At 48.0% G+C, this 20,409-nt stretch overlaps 1 protein-coding gene across 2 annotated transcripts in view; it reads left to right on the forward strand.

The window, feature by feature from the left end:
* celsr2 (cadherin, EGF LAG seven-pass G-type receptor 2) overlaps positions 1-20,409 on the forward strand; it is a 52,695-nt gene that overhangs the window by 6,227 nt on the left and 26,059 nt on the right. For both annotated transcript variants that reach the window (XM_035520543.2, XM_035520544.2), the window contains exons 2-3: positions 10,529-11,212; positions 17,482-17,704. In XM_035520543.2, coding sequence (XP_035376436.1) covers positions 10,529-11,212; positions 17,482-17,704 — 907 coding nt within the window. The remainder of the gene's footprint in view (positions 1-10,528; positions 11,213-17,481; positions 17,705-20,409) is intronic.

Here is a 20,409-nt window from a genome sequence, read left to right on the forward strand (position 1 = left end):
GCTCGTGTATGTGTGGGGGGGCAGACAAAGTAGATGTGAGCAGGTCGATTTGGACGCTTGGATCAGGATAAGGCCACAGTCAGAAGCAACAGCTGGGTCTCAGCGCTGACCAATCAGAGAGCTGCAAGCACTGCCCGCCTCACACCTGCTGAAGGAAGGAAGGGGCTTAATATAGAGAGATTTGGAGAGAACTGGTGTGATGACAGATGCCCCGCTTCCCCCATTAAATGCCAGGCAGACAGTAATTCAGACGTCTTCTAATATAATCTTGCCAATGATGCCTGTTGGATATATAGAGACTAATTGTGATGTGATAAATCTGTCACTTCTAAATACACCCCCCATTACAACTCAAAAACTGGGGTCTTTGGGAAGATGACACTAATGGACCCTCAGCTGCGTCATAGAAAAACGGAGACGACTCTTCCTCCTGTGAGAGGAATGTGCCAATTACACATTATACGTACCCGCTCCACAGCAGTACCTGCACACTACACAACCCACTTCAGAAACGGCCCTGGACCTGAGAGAGGGAGGGTGGGTGAGGGGAGTGACGAGACCGAGACGAGACGAGACAGAGAGGTGTAAAGGGAGAAGGAGAGAAAAGGGGGCTTAATTAGTATAGAAACAATTTGATAGAGATTTAAATATTTTTGCATTATACATTCTTATCTTCTGCTAGAGCCCATGGTATTGGTTTTGCTCAGAATATTGCAGATAATTTGCAGATAAAAATGGATTAATATCCATTGTGGTTATGGCTGATCTTGGCTGTGGCTTCAGTGTAACTGGGGTTTTAAAAATTGAATTATGCAAGTAGATGGAGTGGTTATGGATGTAGATGGCATGGTTTCTGTTTTTTATAATTAATGAGGCTACAAGCCTTGTAGGCTTTTAATTTAATTATGTTTATTTTTGATTATTTATTCATAGATGGTAAGTAATTCTAGAGTTCAGCACTTCAGGTCCGTGACAGTTTCTGCTCTCTATCTCTGTCTCTCACTCACACTCACACACTTACACTCACTCACACTCACACACTTACACACACACAGCATATAGGGTTTTGGATGTGGTAGACATGAGGGGACGACCACGGTGCTGTACCCAGTGTTCACTCACCCGGGGTTGCCTGTGCATTGTAATCTCTATTCGATTTAATCAGTATTTTGATATTTTGATCAGTATTCTGCTCATGCTGGAACTAAAGGGTAAAGCCTAAATGACTCCATGCTTTAACGTCAGAATTGGACAGGATGGCAGACTCAGCCTGCCTGTTTCCTACATAGTGGCTCTGGGTGTAGTCGCTTTGCTCTGGGTAGAGTCAGACGTTCTATTTTCAACACCCTACCCTCGTGGTCCCTGTGTCTGTCTGCTGTTAACCCTCAACCCCTATTGTTACACCGGTTTTTCTCCTCGGATACCTTAGTAAAAAACCCCAACGTGTATCGCCACACAAAACCTTTGCATTTTAATGCTTCCTCGGTTGATTCTTTTTTGGAGGCAGTGGAAGATTTCAGGCTGTCCTTTCCACAATCAGATATCTAAATTTATAACTGGCATTTGTGTCCTTGGGCAGGCGTGAAAAGCATCTGGGCTTTCCATGCGTGCTGATAGCCTGCCATTAGCCTTCAGTGTTCTGGATCTTCCACTGGTTTTTGAATTGGAGGTGCACACACACTGGCCAGTCGGGTTGTATATGGCTGAATAGTTAGTGTGCGTGTGTGTGTGAATGAGAAGGGCATGGGGCCTCCATTCCTCTGCTGTTATAGTTGCCATTATGCTACAGCAATAGCATGTTGATGACATGGAACATTTGGCCTAGGAATCCATTACCCACAGCAAAAGAACAACCCAGAATTCACTCACTCAGCATTCTGGGCTGAGATGAGGGGTCCAAAACTGAGGTTGGCTTGAGTCTCTCGATCGGCTGCCACTTTATTTTGGATTTAGTTAGGGTTAGGGTGTCGTGGTCATTAAAGGAAAAACTGCAGCTGAAATGTAGCTAAAAATGTCTAGTTGTCTTTGGATGAGAGATGCCTTAAAGATGCTGAATTTTTCAAGCTGTTATATGAGGAGGTGAGTGATCAGCTCATCTCTGCACCCTGCTTCCTTTCAGCCCTGCCGGAGAGGCAGAGCAGGACCCCACCCCCCAGGGCAGCCCTTGACCCCTTAGCCTGCTCAGGCCAAATGAAAGGGACGGCTTGCACTCGGATTTCAGCTTCTGTGAGCTCACGTTTCTTGGGTAAAGTCGTTAAAACTCAGATGAAGTTATTGTTAGTAGCACATCGGCCTGTACAGGCCTGTGAAGTGTCGGGCGTTACAGTAACTCAGACTTGTGGGGTTTTTGCTTTGATGTAAAAGCTGGATTTGAAGTTGCCAGCATGAGTCGGTGTACATTCTGAGAATAGCTGGTTGTTTCTCTCGCTCGCTCGCGCACACTCTCATTTCTCCTCTGGGGTCATTAGTCAAAGCCCCTCCTGGAATGTGAGAAATCCTCCCCCATGTGATCTCACTTCAGGTCTGCTGTCCATGTTCACCAGAGTCCTCTTCTTTTCTCTCTGGTGTCATTTCATCCTGCTATCACTCTTCTTGCCCTCTATTGGAAAGGTCTCTCTCTCACTCTCTATTCATCTATCTATTTCTCTCTCTCTCTGTCTGTGTCTGCCCCCACTCCATCTCTCTTTCTGTCTCCCTCTCTCTCTCTTGCTGTGAATGAAAGAATAGCTAAGAGAAATGCTTTGTTAAGCAGCGAGTTGTCATGGTGACCCCAGCGATGCTTGAGAAATGCATAATGGGTGGGGACTAGGGGGACTCCTTTTGTGCAGAGGACAGAAGGGGTTGGGGGGGACAGAATGCAAGGTGGGGGCTGGGGGTATTTGAGGGTGGCTGGGGGCAGTTTGAAGGGGGGGGGGGGTTAAAAGGATAGCAGCCAGGACCCATTTTGAGGTGTGTGTGTGTCTGTCTGTCTGTCTGTCTAAGCAGGAACATCCAGAGACTGCTGACCTGCAGGATCTGTGCAACACTCACGACCTCCACACACACACACACACACACACCCTTTTGTCTTTCAGTCTTTCAAGAGTGTGTAGTAGATGATACTTGTGTGCTATATTTGTATGTCTCCCTGTGATGTGGAAGCAGGTACGTGTGTGTGTGTGTCTGTGTGTACTGGGGGTCTGATCTGATTTTCCTCTTCACACAGTAGCAGTGACTCTCAGACCTGTTACTCCATTAGTCAGTATGAGTAGGACATGACATCATGTGTGTTTGTGTGTGTGGTCACATGGTGCTGTCAAATTAGAGGTGGCAAGCTGCAGGGTGTTGTGACCTGCCTGGTGGACACGTTAGGTGACCAAGGTGTGTGTGTGTGTGTGTGTGTGTGAGTGGACAGAATGTTGTGGCATGCCCGGTATGGGGAGTTCTCCCTCACTAAGCTAGCGGGCGGAACTTCTTCACAAGGTTCCTTGTGCTTCGTGGCTCCTTCCATTTTGGACCTTTTGAATAGTTTATTCCTGCAGAGGACAGTGAGCACATCTGGCCTCGGGCCTGCATATTCCAGGTGGTAAATGTGTGCTCTAGCAGCCAGAGCAAGGAGCCAGCTCACCAGTTCCGGCACACGTTTAGCCTCCTGAGGGACCGTCTCGGTCACACCAAGTGTCTCTTTGGTATGTTAATATGCCCATTCACAGGGACACGCAGGTCAACCTGCCTGTCCTTTACACATCTCATAATCAGCTAAAAAGGTGAGGAATATCTCTCTGTCTGCATGAGTGTGTCTGTCTGCCTGTCCTACTAAAATGTGGAGATGTTTGTGTAGGTGTTGGGGGGGGTGGGGGGTGGGGTTGTGTGGGTGGTGGTAGGGTGTGTGTGTATGGGGAGGAGGGGAGGTGTGTGAGCAGACATAACTTCTCAAGGGACACAGTGTGGACCACTGAGTGACTATACATGAAAATAAATGACCTCACTGGAAGCAGGTTTGCCTGTGTGTGCGTGTGTGTGTGTGTGCGTGCGTGTTAGGGTGGGGGGGTGACCTTGCAAGCTTTTGATAACATACACTGAAGCAAAAGTCTGCAAGAGAGCCAGAATTGGACAGATGGAGAAATAGAGATGGAGGCAGAGGGAGAAATGAAATGATGGTGGATCTTTGACAGCAGATAATCACATCTCATCCAGCAGCACAGCTGCCTCTCACACTCTCATTAATTTTCTCACTACAGTAATGTGATAGTTAACTCTATAATGCTAATTGAGAGATTTTTTCTTAAATGTTAAACGTGTGTGTGAAGCAGCAGCAGGATGAATCTGCTGCGTAGGAGTGAATCCGTTTGTCAAGCTTTCACTACACACACACCCTGAATGAACCTTCTGAATCGTTTTGCTAAAGCATCAGATCATGTTAATTTTTCTCCTCTCACGCACACCCTCCCTCACACACCCACACACACCCTCCCTCACACACCCACACACACACCCCTGTGAGGTAGTGAAGGGACAAGCTGTCGTCTTAGTGGGAGGTCGCACATTTATTCTCTCTCAGTCTCTGAGAGCGGCTTGGGTTTGTGGGGCATCCCATAATAATCAGCTGGAGCTCAAACCTCCTGGAGTGGTGCTAAGCCACCACACACACACACACACACACACACACACACAAGTATGCAACACACATATGTGCTAAACAAACACCACACATAAGTCCAAATAGTGTTAAATCCTTGTGCTGCTGGTCTTTTTTGTAAGGTTTTCATTTCAAGCTGTACTAGGCTCTAGTCCTGCAGAGGGTCAAACAGAAGGAAACAGGAACCACCCCTCCCATTCTGCCGCTACCCCTACCAGACAAGCCCCGCCTCCTGCAGCTCATTCGTTCCCCTGTGATGCATTTACATTCTTCTCTCTCGTCTGTTTGATTGGCAGCTTTTCACTGTACTGCTCTCTGTATAAAGAAGCACAAGCGAGTGAGCTCCCGCACTCCTCTAAAGAACTACGGTTTAGCATTAGCACGCTCACATGTCCAAACTTCCAGCTGCTCAGGCCCAAGTCCATTTCTGTTGCTGGACTCAGTAGAGTCTCTGTTCTTCCAGAACTCTGCACTTATGTTGGAGTCTTTTATTCTCAGTGCTGGGTGACGGTGTTGTCCGAGGCGCAACCTGCTCACAGTTCCGATGAGCTTTGATTAGAGCCTGGTGTCTGTGTCCTGATTGCTCGGTAAGGCCGGGTTAATCCCACCCCCTGCCGAGTGCACAGTGTTGCCATGTTTGTCTGAGCTCAGGTGGAAGAGAATTCTGATTCTGTTCCCATGACACCTGGTGCCCCGGGCAACGTGGCTGTCTCCAAGGGTCAACATAAGGCAAGCGACCCCCTATTAGGCCCTGAGAGCTGTTTGCGATGTCGTTACTGCACACAAACACCTGCTGTTGGACTTCAGGCATCTCAAACAAGCAGCGCGAAGTTCAACCCCAGGGCCTGTTTGAGTACTAATCTGCTCCAATCATTGAAATTGTCTCAAACTGCAGCATAATCACAGTCAGCATGATGGCATTGTAGCTGTGTTGATTGGGCCTGGTATATAATTACAGGAGACTTCATATGAAGGCAGCTCACACTCACTGATGCGCGTGCACACACACACACACACACACACACACACACACCCCCAAGGGAACATAAGGCATCGAGGCGATAGTGAGATGAGTTGTATCAGACTCCAGGAGCAACAGCATCAGCCTAATTAAAGTTGATTATTGTTATCAGGTTACTGAGCTCACTGCAGAGCACAGGAGTGTGTTTTAGTATAGGCATCCTTCTAGGGTGGGGGCGTGTATGAAGAGCATTGACTGAGGCCTCCTGGTCGTCGTACTCCTGTTTGAATTTCTGAGCATCTCTGTGTGTGTGTGTGTGTGCGCGCGCACGCCGGGGGGGGGGGGGGGGGGTATGATAGTCTATAGCTTTATGTGGGTTTTGAGTTTTCCTTTGAACTGTTCCCAACATGAATGTAGGTCACGAAACTCTGCCCTCATCATATCCCAGTCTGGAGAGGAACACTCTGGAATTCACTTTGAAATATTTTTCCACCCTTTACAGGAATAAAATCTTGGAATTTTCTTTCCTGCTTTAGGAGAGAGAGAATGAACTAAGAGCGGAAATGGGAAAGGTGCAAATCTACCATGTTTATTTTCCTTTATTACTTATAGTTTACTTATTTATTCACTGATCTGAGGTCAGCCAGATGACAGTCAAGCTAATTAATGTAGTCTGTGCACATGGTGCTGAGAGCCACGGGGTTCTCACTGCCCCACTGGCTGCAGTTTTCTCCCAACTCTCTAATCCTTTCTGTCACACCTGTGTGCTTTTAGGATCTATGACATCTCGAGCTCCATATATGATGTGACTGTTCCGACAACAGTCTGTGGCATTCTGGAAAACCAGTGAGAATCCTCAAATGGGTTAACACGTGTTCACTTTCACGGGATGGAATTTTTAATATTCTTAAAGTACTCACTGATTAACATATGAGGACTAACATAATTGAATATCCACCATTGTGTCTTGATTTCTCTTGCGTGTTTTCTTTCTTATTAGTAATTTAGCTGCTCAGGTGTTACATGGTAGCAGTACCCGGAAGTGCGGTCAGTCATGTCCCTGACAGGTGAAATGTTATCGGATCCAGATGTTATCCTGGCCTTCCTGACAGCTGGAGATGTTTCGGTTCGTGTCTGAGTTCATACACTCCCTTGGCCCAGGTTTCAGCTGTGGGGAGGGGCACGTTCAACAAGGGAATTTCCTGCCCACTGTGGAGCAATAATAATGTGCAGTATTTCAGCAACATTCCCTCAAACTCAAGTTACGACTTGATCGCTTGAGCTGCCGTGTGTGTGTGTGTGTGTGTGTGTGTGCGTGCGTGCATGTGTATATGTGCACACATATGCGTGTGTATCTGCGTGTGAGCGTGTGCATGCGTGTTTGTACACATGCGTGCGTGTGTGTGTGTGTGTGTGTGTGTGTGTGTGTGTGTGTGTGTGTGTGTGTGTGTGTGTGTGTGTGTTTCAGACCTCCTATTTAGTTAATAGTGATGTTTTCCTTTGCCTGGGTGAACTTTACTCCATCACATTCCAAATGTGGGTCTGCCCTGATGTGGTGGGTCTGTGCTGTTCCCCACAGTCGACAGTAAGAATGCAGGACAATACTAATGTATTTTAGTTTAAGTTAAATAAAAGTGCATTTGTGTGTGCATCTGTGCAATTTCAATTATTGCATTTAGCTGACGCTTTTATCCAAAGTGACTTACAATTATGAGTATTGAGGGTTTAGGGTCTTGCTCAGGGGCCCAACAGTGGCAACTTGGTGGAGCTTGAACTGGCAACCTTCTGATTACTAGTCATGCACTGTAACCACTGAGCCACCCCCACACCCAACACCTTTTTTGCTTCACACCCCCAGCCCTGCACTCACTAGTAGCACTAGTATAGCTAGTGTAATAGCGTTATTATAACTATAGTGTGTGTGTGTGTGTGTGTGTGTGTGTGTGTGTGTGTGTGTGTGTTTTTCACCTTTCGTCTGAAGTTGGAGCGTGACGCTTTTGTTCCTCACGGTTAAGGATAAAACTATTTGCATGATGGCCTGTGTCAACACTGGAGATTTGCCCAAAAGAGAGAACTTAGAGCACCATAATTCAACAATGCAGCTGACACTCAGGGACACGTATCCTCCAAGAAGTTCAGTTAAATCACAAAAAGAGCTCAAAGCATCGCAAAAGGCTTCTTTTCATGTTATCCACCCAAAGCACAACACGGAGAAAACATTCACAGATGGAGAAAGGGTGATGGAAGACAGGACTACTTGTTAAGAGACTTCAAAACCAAAGATGAAATCAGCCAAGAAATTGTTACTGTACCAGTTGTATGTTGTCCATAATTGGACGCTATAGGTATAAGTGCAGCCTGGGTCTAACACTTGTAATGCTGGTAGATCTTAATTTAATTAATTTGATCATTTGATCTTTAAATTAATTAAATTCAGACAACACAAAGCGATCTTATTCTTAAAAAGGTTGGAGGCCTGGCCTGCACTGGGGAGGAAGGGTGGCCCCTCCCTTCCTGTCAATCACAACGATGCTCTGATGTGTATATGTACATTTTAGTCCAATCAAGAGCGTTCTGCAAACACAAGTTGGGGTCGTGGGGGGTGGGTGTGTTTAGGAGGGTGTGTTTGGGACGGAGTGTGGGAGGCTAAGTGCGTGTGTGTGTGTGTGTGTGTGTGTGTGTGTGTGTGTGTGTGTGTGTGTGTGAGAGAGAGAGGGTGTTTTTTGGGGAACCGCATCTCTGCATCAGCTCTGTTGGTTGATCTCCTGTAGTAAAGCGGAGGAGGTTTTCCTGCTCCTCTGCTGGAAGAGCTGGTGAATTCTTCCCTCTCTGTGACGACGTTGATTAGTATGTGTGTCCTGCTGTTTCAGTTGAGGGCTTTTAGTTCTCGGTAGACGGAACATCTGAGAAGAACATCGCGTGAATCCTCTTGCTTGAATTCTGACCCCCTTTCTCTCAGTTCAGTTCAAGGTGCATTATTGGCATGAGCAGTAATGGTTCATTTGTGTTACCAAAGCCTGGGTTACAGTGTTTGAGAGCATTAGAAAATAATACTGTTCTACTGTTACAATTAAACTCTAAAGCGCATCTCCCCCTCCCTCTCTCTCTCTCTCTCCCTCCCTCTCTCTCTCCCTCTCTCTCTTCCTCCCTCTCTTTACTCCAACTCTGTTTTTCTAATCCTAACAGCACTAGGGTGCAAAACCAGAGAGCCTCTCTTTGTGTGTGTGTGCGCGCACGCATGTGGGCACGCTCTCATGTCCACTGGATGTGAGGGGTTCTGCTCCCTGGCCTGTGCCCAGAGCTAGATACAAAGCTGGCTATTGATGAAGAGTGTGTGTTGAGGAAGAGGCCGGCTTGTGTTTGCAGGTGCCCATGATTGGATTAAATGTGGTTTGGGCTGGTTTCCCCTCTGGTCTAAAGAGTGCACAGAGGCCTGAGCGTTGTTGCATACATCTCTCTCTCGCTCTCTCTCTGGTCTTGCTGCTGGAGTGCTCCATCTTCCCAGGCTGCTCGTGTGAGTGTGTGTGTGTGAGGGGTCAAGGGGCCGTCGTATGGCACAAACAGCAGATTAGTGACATTTATTCATGTCTGCGCTGTTTGCTGGTCCAGTTGTAGCTCGAGGCAATGATGAGGGGTGATGGTTAATCAGAGCTTCTTTCGTTAGGGATGGAGGTCGTTAAAACCACAGCTCCTCAGCTCTTTGTTATTCTGATGAAGGTCATCCATTTCTCTTTCATGTCTAGCTTTCTCTCCTCTTTCTCCTCTCACTCTCCCTTCCTCCCTCTCACTCTCTTTCTCTCTCTCACACACACACCACACACACACAAGCAACGTGGCTTTTGAGAATGGGAGTACTTGGTACTGTGATCTAATGGAAGATAATGGATTGTACTTTCTCTTGCCATTGTATAAACTGATGAGAGATGCGTTCTTTAAAAGCATTGAAGCAGAAGCTAAAACAATTCCCACAGCAGTGAAGTCCCTCTCCGTATATCCATCAGTTTATAGCGGCTGTTTAACAAACTGGCTCTTTTCTTGGGTACACTTTTCCATTAGCAGATCGCTTTGGCATAGTTTGTATGATTAGAGTTTAAGTTGTTTTGTTAAATATTCATTTGCATGCATTTTTCTTTTTTACTTCGTTTTTTGAAGCGCTTTGGCAAAACTGTACAATGACCATCATAGCCGTAAAGCATCAACGATGACGGAATTAATGAAATGAAGGTTTTGTATTCTTCAGTGATGCAAAGAATGCGTAAAGCTGCTCATTTTTATTAGAAAATATTTAAAAATGGATGTTTTAAATAACGATTAAATAGAAGCACTAAACAGTCAAATGAATTCTTTTGATTCTCTCTCTCTTCCCAGTCCAGTTCAGCAATGCTTTATTGACATGAAGGTCCAATTATTACATTATTAGAACAATTTAATATAAAGAGGAACTGGGAGAGAAGTCGCAAAAGAACCAAAGATCATCCAACATGTTAATCAACACTACTGTTGCTTTTTAAAAAAGCATTTTTCATCGTTGTTTTCATCATTATTCTTTATTATTTATGATCTTGCTATCTTCTGAAGTTTGTGTCATGCTCATGTGATAGATTTTTGTTTTTCATCAGTTGTACTGGCTGGGTCTGACTGTTTGGGAGAGTATGTAGTTGTTTCAGCTCACTGAGCCTCAGGACCAGCTGGCTTAGGTGATTACTTTCTACATTCTTCATCGTCATCGGCGTCTGACTCCTGGCAGGCTGGCTCTTGTCAGAAACCCAATACCTCACTGACAAATGTCTTTGTGTTTATTATATAATGGCTTTCCTTGATTTTTTTTAGGTCTTTTCTGGAATATTAGTATTTTAGTTTTTTTGGTGGTTTGATTTTCTGTGGCCAAATTTCGACAAATTGTTCTAAAAGTTCTCTCTCTCTCTCTTTTTTCCTCTTCCTCCCTCCAGATGGTGTTCACTCCGTCTCCGCTCAGTGCCTACTGCAGGTCACCATCATCACGGATGAGATGCTCTCCAACAGCATCACGCTTCGATTGGCCAACACCTCACAGGAGCGCTTCCTCTCCGTCCTGCTGACGCAGTTCCTGGAGGGCGTGGCCCGCGTCCTCTCCGCCTCCCGCGAGGACGTGGTGGTCTTCAACGTCCAGGACGACACGGATGTGGATGCGAGCATCCTGAACGTCAGCCTGTCCGTGGCCGCGCCGTCCGAGGGGCCGCGGGGCGGCGTCAGGGGCGTAGCCCCACGCTTGGAGCCTGGAAGGGCCGAGTTTTTGGGCTCGGAGGAGCTGCAGGAGCGTCTGTACCTGAACCGCAGCCTCCTGGGGCGGATTTCTGCTCAGCAGGTGCTGCCATTCGACGACAACATCTGCCTGCGCGAGCCCTGTGAGAACTACATGAAGTGCGTGTCCGTGTTGAAGTTCGACAGCCTGGCGCCCTTCGTCATCTCCGACACCATCCTCTTCAGGCCCATCCACCCGGTGACGGGGCTACGCTGTCGCTGTCCCCCGGGGTTCACGGGGGACTACTGTGAGACAGAGGTGGACCTCTGCTACTCCAACCCCTGTGGCTCCCACGGCACCTGCCACGCCCACGAGGGTGGATTTACGTGCGAGTGTCTCCATGACTATACAGGTGAGAGAGGCGGAGCTTGCGCTTTCAGTATATGGGTGCAAGGTATAAAGCCTAGATACAAGCTACAAAATTAGCATAAAGCCTGCAGGATACCTTGGCTGCAAAAATGGTGGTATATGAACGTTAACCTGTTGTTTAGTTCATTTTGTTGCTCATTTAAAATGTGTTTAATGCAATAACGAGCAGTAGTTGGACATGATCCTTGTATCAGACGTATTCTGATTGATTCTTTTAAAATACTCGATTCCATGGAAACGGCCTGTTTAACCTAAGCAGAGGGCTCAAATCTTTGGACGCAGCAACTTTTCAGCAATGGCAGAAATGAAAAATACCAGAAATTGTGTATAACTTATTTATTACACATAAAATCAGAAGTTATGGTTAAGTTATAAAACCTTCATAGTTGGTCATCCACTGAAGCTCTGCTATAGGGGTGGAGTCTGCTACACTCCTAGCACCTGGTGCTGCGCGCGTGCGCACACACACACGCACAGCCCTTGTTCAGCCTGACTGGGGATTAGATTTCATCTGTGTGTTTTTGGCTCAGTCGCTGAGCTAGTAAAACTACTCTAATCCTCGGTCTGCCTTTCCCATACACAGGTGCTTTGCCAGCTTCTATCCAGCACCTGAACAGGCTGCTGCTGTTCAACAGTTTTTCTGAGCAGTCTTGGTGCACAGATCTGGTTCAGCTTGTAGTGGGGGTTAATAGTGTTAATATCCATAATAAATTGGAAATAAATAAAACCTGTCTGTTAAGGTAATGAGTAGCGCTCGCGCGGGTGTGTGTGTGTGAGAGAGAGTGTTAGCAGCTTGGGTTTTGGATCCTCTCTGAGAGGAGCCTGTGGGGAGATGGTTAATTATGAATGAATGCCTGCAGATGGAAGCAGTCACATCCTCCTGTAGAGGCCCTCTGGCCATTCTCTATGCTCCAGCTTTGCTCTGCACAGCCTCCGTCAGCCACCTCTGGGATTCCTGACCAAGCCCAGAAGAGTCATAAGATACCTGGATTCCCAGAACTCGGGCTTCGAGCTCTTGAAACGCTGAGCGGTATTTGCTTGGAGCTCTAGAAGCGCAGTGTTTAATAGTCGGAGAGCTGTAGAAGCTCGGAAAAATTGGCACGAAGCTCTAGAAGCGCAGAGTGGATTTGGCTCAGAGCTCTGCAAGATCAGCGCGGTGTGTCTGCTGAAGGTAGAGGTGCTGCAGTGGTGGAGAAAGTCATAACAAGAATGAACAAGTTCTATTTATTTCCTTGACATTTCCATGAGGATTAGAGGAGTAACAGTGGGGGAGGGTGTCTCTAAGGGAACGACCCGTTGATGGATGTTTCAGAGTTGTTGTTTTCTCTCAAATGGATTCATTCATAATTATCCAGGTTTTCAACATGTAGGTATTTCTGTTTGTAAAAATGGCTGGTGCGGAGCACACCTGCCCTGTTCCCTGTTTACGTTGCGCTGTCTCGGCCAGCACCCAGTTCTCAGTCTCAGAGCAGCTCTGGAAAGAGCATCGCCTCCTCAGGACTGCGGGAGGTGGTTCCACCATCACCCCCTCGCGGGCGCGCAGGGTGGAGAGAGGACCCGAGAGTGGAGGAAGAGCTCATGCTTTTGGGAGCAGTTCTGCGCTTCTGCTAGTTAACGAACAAGTAAAGTATTGCGCACGAGGGCCGACGCAGCCCCTGTGCCCCGCGTAGGCTGCCACGCTGCCGTTGCCGGCAGTAACGGTAGGCAGGACCCTTGCTCAGTTCGAGACAGCTCCTATTATAGCCACATAATGGAGTTGTATAAGCTGAACGGGGCCGGCAGGCCAAGTGGAACTGCAGTGCATGTATGCACGCGTGTTGGCGTGAAACAGGTCGTCATCATCCTTCTGTGGAGAAGGAAGAAGGGTGTGTGCATGTGTGTGCACCTCGAGCAACACTCTTTTCTTATATGGAATCATGCAGTGTGTGAGTGTATGCAGGCGCTAAAGAATGTGGAGGTAACGTGTCCCTCCGGTTTCATATCCTGTCTCAGCTTTCTACATCCTTATGCTCGCACGCGGGTCTTCTACCTGAGGCCTGGGAGACTGATATCGTCATTCCTGGGACCCGTTGGAGCCATTCCTCCTCCATCTTAGGGTTCACAGCCCCAAGCGCCCCAGTTCATAGATGGTCTTCATAAATAGTTGACGGTCCACCACATCACTTGTGTATCAGTCTGGATCTGGACGCCCCACCACTTCCTGTGGCTCCTTCACCTTGGACAAAGGCGTGTACAGCTCCTATGCCTTGCATATGTTCCTGTATATAACCGCTGCCACTTGGTTGTGTCTCTTGAGTGTTTGCATTCCCTGCCAGTACCTTGAGTCCTGCTACTAGGTGCTGGATTGTGTGAGGCTCCTGCTTCTCCACCCACTGCTCGGCACTCGGCTGCCGTGCCTGACGCCCGTGCTGTTCTTCGCTGCTCCTTTTTTCAGCCATTCATAGGGTCGTCTCACGTCGGCCGTCTCTGCTACGTGTGAGTGGTACGTTATCCTACCCTGACCCTTCCCCTGCTTCCATGGTGACCACATCCCCCATCTGTCTGAAGAACCCATGGTGTATTCATGGAGGTTTGATGTCTCACCCTGGAGACTGGCTCCCCCCGGCGGGTGTTGGGTGTTGGGTGGGAGGGCTTTGCAGCTTGCAGCTCTTCTCTTAGCCACAGCTTATTGTGCCTGCTGGCTATCTGACGACTGGCAGGGCATCTGTGTTTATGGCTTTGATCTTATTGTTCCCATTCAACTGGCTCTCAGGCTGTAGGTCCTAATCCTGGTCGGGTGGAGCAGTGAGAGAGTGGAGTTGTACAGGTCATAAAGATTAGTGTGTGTGTGTGTGTACACCGTGAGGACTGCCACAAGACAGTAGATTCTGTGTTTCTTTTTATCTTGTGTGGGTAAGTACTTGCGTGTATTTGAGTGTGAGGGGGAGAGAGACACCGTACACGTGTGGGTGTGGGTGTGGGTCGATGTGAGCAGGGGTGTGTGTTCTCCCGCAGTTGAGGCTGATTGAGTGCTGAACTTGACAGCCTCCCACTGAGAAGCAAGTGAGTCTTTGATTGGGTTTGCTATTATCTTGTGCGTGTGCGTGAGTTTGTATGAGCATGCGTGTGTAGGAGGGAGCTGTACGTGTATCCAGATGGAGAGAAGGAGGTGAAATAGATAAATGGCATAGAACACCAATCAATCATCTCTAATGAAAAAGAGAGAGAGAGAGAGAGAGAGAGAGAGAGAGAGAGAGAGAGAGAGGGGGCGCATGTGGGTAGAGTTAGTCAGATTGTTACTGTGTGGGAGAAGTTGACAAAGCACCAAAGCCCTCCCACTCTCTCTCTCTCTCTCTCTCTCTCTCTCTCTCCCCCTCCCTCATATGTATATACTTTCATTTACTCTGACCATTAACCTTTTTTCATTCTGAAAGCTGTGTCACTAGCAAAGTGTGTAAGAGAGTGTAATGGTGAAAGAGAGACTGGAATGGTAAAGGAACAAGGCTGTCACACACACACACACACACACTCACAAACGCACACACACACACCCCTACATGCACATGTGCACATACACCCTCACACACACACTCACACTCACAAACGCACACACACACCCCTACATGCACAGGCGAACACACACACACACACACACACTCACAAACGCACACACACACCCCTACATGCACAGGCGAACACACACACACACACACACACACTCACAAACGCGCGCGCGCACACACACACGTGCACATACCCTCTCACACACGTGCACACACACACCCCTACATGCACAGGCGAACACACACCCCTACACACACACTCACAAACGCACGCACACACACACACGCGCACATACCCTCTCACACACGCACACACACACCCCTACATGCACAGGCGAACACACACCCCTACACACACACACACACACACACACACACTCACAAACGCACGCACACACACACACGCGCACATACCCTCTCACACACGTGCACACACACACCCCTACATGCACAGGCGAACACACACCCCTACACACACACTCACAAACGCACGCACACACACACACGCGCACATACCCTCTCACACACGCACACACACACCCTGACACGCGCGCACACACGCACAGCCTCACACACACATGGACAGCGAGTGTGTGTGTGTCTGAGAGTGAGAGAGAAAGCTAGAGTTCCTCCTCAGTTCACTTGTGTGACCCGTAAGTGCGGGAGAGGCTCTGCAGGGAGCATTACTCTATTACGACAAATAATTTACACATCATTGTTACTAAGCAACACACACGCACGCATGCACATTGATTAACTTGGCTCATCTCAGTTAACCCCACGAGTCTAGCTGCAGTGTAGTATCGAAAGCCACACACACCACACACCCTTTTGTACCAGTGACATCATGATGTGTGTGTTGTTCAGCACTGATACTGTTGTCATTACACTAAGACTCACACAGGAAAAGTCAGTGTTCACATCTCAAGAGCTTAGCCAGTTACAGAAACATGGTGTCTACTGTCCACAGTCATCTAAAACAGAATTACACTGCCCCGGCTAAGGATAAGGAAGACGGTGCTTTATTAACGCATGCCCACGTTTTCTTTGGCGAACTTATCAAAGCCGCTACGTCCACTGCATACTCCACCTCTCTGTGTAGAGTCCACGCCTCCCCTCATTCTAGTGCTCAAACAACTCTAAGGCAGAACATTCTAGAAACTTCTCAGCCTACACACAGGTACTGGAGGGCAGCCCACTGTTTGCGTTTGTTGGACTGTGCATGCTGTGCGATTTTTAGGTCAGAAAGGACTCAGGCTGTCCATTAAGAGCCTTAGGGGCTTACAGAAAAGTTTATTAGGAAATCGCAAATGGGGTTCTTCTTGAGTAATTAGTGTAGTGTGGTATAGCGACAAAAAGTAGGTCTCCATGGCCCATACCCTTGGCAACAGGTCCTCTCCCTGGAGCCTTGTTCCCTCGGGTGGCTTGCACTGCGACCATGGCGACACTTCCACGGCTCCGTGCTAATTAATTGATGAGCCACTCATTTTGCACAATTGTTCGTCAATCTCTGCATGAGCATTTGTTTGTTTGGTTCGTTCCTTTGATTAGCGGCAGCATCTGCACCGCAGAAATTGATTAGCGATGCCGTACAGCTCGGACCACGCCAGTTAAATCACGTTCTCATCCCCACGCTAAGCCCCACGCCTCCACGGATCCAAAAGCTCGGCTTGACGCCGGCCAAACTGAGTTTTAAAATCCGGCTCTGCTGTGGTTAATATGCGGGTTCATTTGATCATGCGCATTTTGATGTAGCGCGTGTGCCACATATAAAATTCTCTGACCTGGTTTTTCATCAAAGGCTTGTTTCCCAGGGCAAGGTTAAACTACTTCCTTCCAATGAATATTACATTACACACACACACACACACACACACACACACACACACACACACACACACACACACACACACAAACACACACATATATACTGAGCTTTTTCAGTAAACAGATTAAGTGCAATTTGAGTCTCCTGGGTTCTGGGTATTTGTGAGGGAAAGACATGTCCTGGTTTATTCCATAAACACAGTCACTTTGTCTACATTCAGACAGTTGGGCAAAGGTATGAAAGTCATTTGTGCACACACATGCGTGCGCACACACACACACACACACACTCCTGCTGTTTTCCTCTCTGTGTGCCTTTTTTGTAATGCACACATTGTTTCCCCACATGTTGTGTAAAACTGCTGTGAGGGAGGGTGAGGCTGTGTGTGAGTGTGTGTGTGTTTGTGTGCGCCTTTGTCATTTTATCACTTCCATTATGACTAGTTGTGATGATTATGGGAATTCTTTCATTTTCATGCAGTTCTTCATTTTCATTTCTATATTTAAAGATGATGTATTTTTATTTTCTCCAGATAGGATTAGGGTTGGGTGTCGACAGAGCATTCTGACCTACGGTGATATAAGTGGGGGGGAGTTAGGGATGGAGCTGGTTGAGCTAAGAAGACTACAAACTCCAATAACTCACACTGACACACTTCCTGGCTTCTCTCCCTCTCACACACCGACACACTTTCTCTGCTCCCCGTGATGCTCAGTGCATACAGTGGAGGAAGAGCTCACACGCAACAGCAGAGGGAGAAAGACATGAGGGGCATAGAGGAGGATGGGAGGAAGGATTGAGGGAGCGAGAGTGAAGGGTACAGAGGAAGAGCAAGAGAGACGAGCCGCCAACCTGTGTTCACATCTCTGTTTCCCCCCGCAGGTGAGAGATGTGAGCTCTCCTCTCGCTCGGGCCGCTGTGCCGACGCCGTGTGTAAGAACGGGGGGACGTGTGTGAACCTGCTGGTGGGAGGCTTTAGGTGCGAGTGCCCACCCGGCGCCTATGAGAAGCCCTACTGTCACATGAGCACCCGGAACTTTCCACCTCAGACCTTCATCACCTTTAAGGGGCTTCGCCAGAGATTCCACTTCACCCTCTCGCTATCGTAAGTATCCCACGCACTCGCACACACACACACACACACACGCTCACAGCACTCTGTACCACAGTAGCACAGAGAGATTCGGACTGTGTTTCGTAACAGTGCTTTGTCCCACTCCACTAATTCCGCCCTGGCTTCATCATGTGCCCCTAGCCTGCTGATTTGAGTTGATCTGTAAGGGTGTGCCACGTTGCCCTGCTCCGCCTCCTCAGTGTGTGCTGAGTTCCACTGCTCCGCCTCCTGAGGCCATGCCATGTTCCCTGGCTCCGCCTCCTGAAGGCCTGCCGTGTTCTACTGCTCCACCTCCTGGGCGCCGCCTCCCTAAGACGTGCAATGTTTCACTGCTCCGCCTCCTGAAGGCATGTCACGTTCTCTTGCTCCGCCTCCTGGGCTCTTGTGCTGCTGTCAGTTCTGGAATCATGGCTGCTGTCCGAGGTGCTGAAGGGTGGACAACATGAGGTTGTCTGTGCATGTAGGCAACATGCAGCCTCCCAGAACTGTCACGTGTCATACACACACACACACACACCTTTTCATATCCTCATACCCTCAACTGTAGCAGGCCCTATATCTCACACATGCACACTCACATTCCTGCATATGTCTTTGGATGTTGCCACATCTGGCAGGCTACACATTACACACACACACAGGCCAGTTAGTCCAGGAATCATCACCTCCTCCTTCTGTTCACAAATAGGTAGGTTTCTAGGATTTTCCACCAAGTCTGGGATGAGCAATACATGAAGACAATTTCCCAATATTCCCCCCCCAAATAGTTTTTCTAAGCTGGGCTAGCAAATTGGAGATTGTACACCAGCAAAATGGCAGTGCCATTATGTGAAAAGGCTTGAAAAAGCAACGTGTACAGGAAAGGCATACTGTGTAATTTAGAACCAGAATGGTAGAACATGAACATGATTACCTATTTTTGTATTCTAGACATTATACTGGAAAAGTTCAGTTTATCTGATCCCTTTCTGGGTTGTTATGGGAAATGGATTTAATGAGCGTGAAAGTGTCATACAGGGGACGTCAATGATCAATACAAAAACAATCACTCCACTTCTAAGATAGACACATTTCCTAATCTGCAGAGGTGTGTGCGTGCCTGTGTGTGTGTGTGCACATGCATTTATGTATGTGGGTTTCACTCAGTCTCTCTCTCTCTCTCTCCCCCTCTACGTCTGTCTCTTTTCATCTCTCCCTCCCTCTCTGCTGTATTGCATGACTGGTGCTGGTTAATAGCTCTGCCAGGGCTCCAGGGCAGCAGTAGTCTTTGTACTCAGTGAGGGCGCCGGCAGTGTTTGAATACAGCTCGAATGGCAGTAGCTTGGCTGAAAAACCTGCCCCGACCTGCTCTTCTTTAGCACAGCTTCACAGCTCCTCAGTCTCACAGCCCTACAGGAGCTCAGCCTCACAGTCCCATGGTCTCACAGCCTCACAAGAAAAAAATAGAAGTCAGAAAAATGGGCTCTGGTGATTGGCTCCTGAGGAGCGATGTCCGGATGCAGGACTTTTATCACTGAATGGATCAAAAAAAAAAAAAAAACTTTTACAGACAACACCCGACAATTTGATCCAATCAGAATAGAGATGCAGAGGACAGGCATGACACATGTGGCATGTGCTGAAATGAGTGTGAGGCGTCATGCCGCGTAACACCCCCAGTGTGTGTGCAGTGCTTCCTGTCAGTTTTCACACTGCAGGTAGTCGGCTTTAACCAAGAAACATAAACACTGAGCTCCTTTGGGAAATGTGCCACTATGGGCTGTAGCTGCTGCAGGTGCGCGTGTGTGTGTGCGCGTGTGTGTGCGCGTGTGTGTGCGCGTGTGTGTGTGCGCGTGTGCAAGACCACTCCCTAATGGGTGATTAGTCTCTTCAGTAACTAGGTCAAAAGCATAGTGCCCATGGTGATGCCACAGAACATTTCTCCTCTGCCCATTTCTCACGGTCATCTCCCTGTGATTCCACAATGCTCCTCATCACAACAACCCCTTTATCTGTTTCTGTCCCCCTCTCCTGCACTCCCTCTTCCTCCTTTTATCTACATCATCATCATCATCATCATCTCCTGTCCCCTTTATGATTTATGCCTTTTAGAGCTGCTGCTCCCTCTGGTGAGGGAGCAGAATGTGGTGGGTGTGTGTGTGCGCACGTTTGCGTGTGTGTGCATGGGCATATATTTAGAACTCCTCAGGGACCAAATGTTCTGTAATGGTGATGGAAAGATGAAAATGTTGGACTGGTTCGGCTGCGCACTGTACGGATTGTGGCTTTCCTTTTATTAGATGAAATAATTACTTCACACAAATCCATGGCAGTACCCATCAAAGATTAGAATTATAAATGTGTGTGAAGGTGTGTATTGTGGGGCGAATGGTAGCTTGTATATTTAAGTGTGTTGTAGCGTGTATATTGGGGGGGGTGTGTGTACTCTGCATTGGGGCTCTGGTCTAAATGGGCTACTGGTTGCTCACATCACTGTGGTGCAGATCTGATGGTGGTGATGTTTGTTTCCTGGAGTGCGAAGGTGAGACCTGAATATGATTATGGAGGCAGATGCCATCTGAGCCTGTGGGTGGGGGGGTGTCGTTTGGATTGGGTGGAGGTGATGGAGGTTGGTGGTGTCCTGGGAGAGTGTGTCGAAGCCAGGAGGAACACTGTGTGCACCAGTGCATTAATGCACAGCGTTGAAGCACAGAGTC

Source organism: Electrophorus electricus, chromosome 22 (genome assembly GCF_041902795.1).
Source record: "Electrophorus electricus isolate QZ-2024a chromosome 22, ASM4190279v1, whole genome shotgun sequence".
Classification (NCBI taxonomy): domain Eukaryota; kingdom Metazoa; phylum Chordata; class Actinopteri; order Gymnotiformes; family Gymnotidae; genus Electrophorus; species Electrophorus electricus.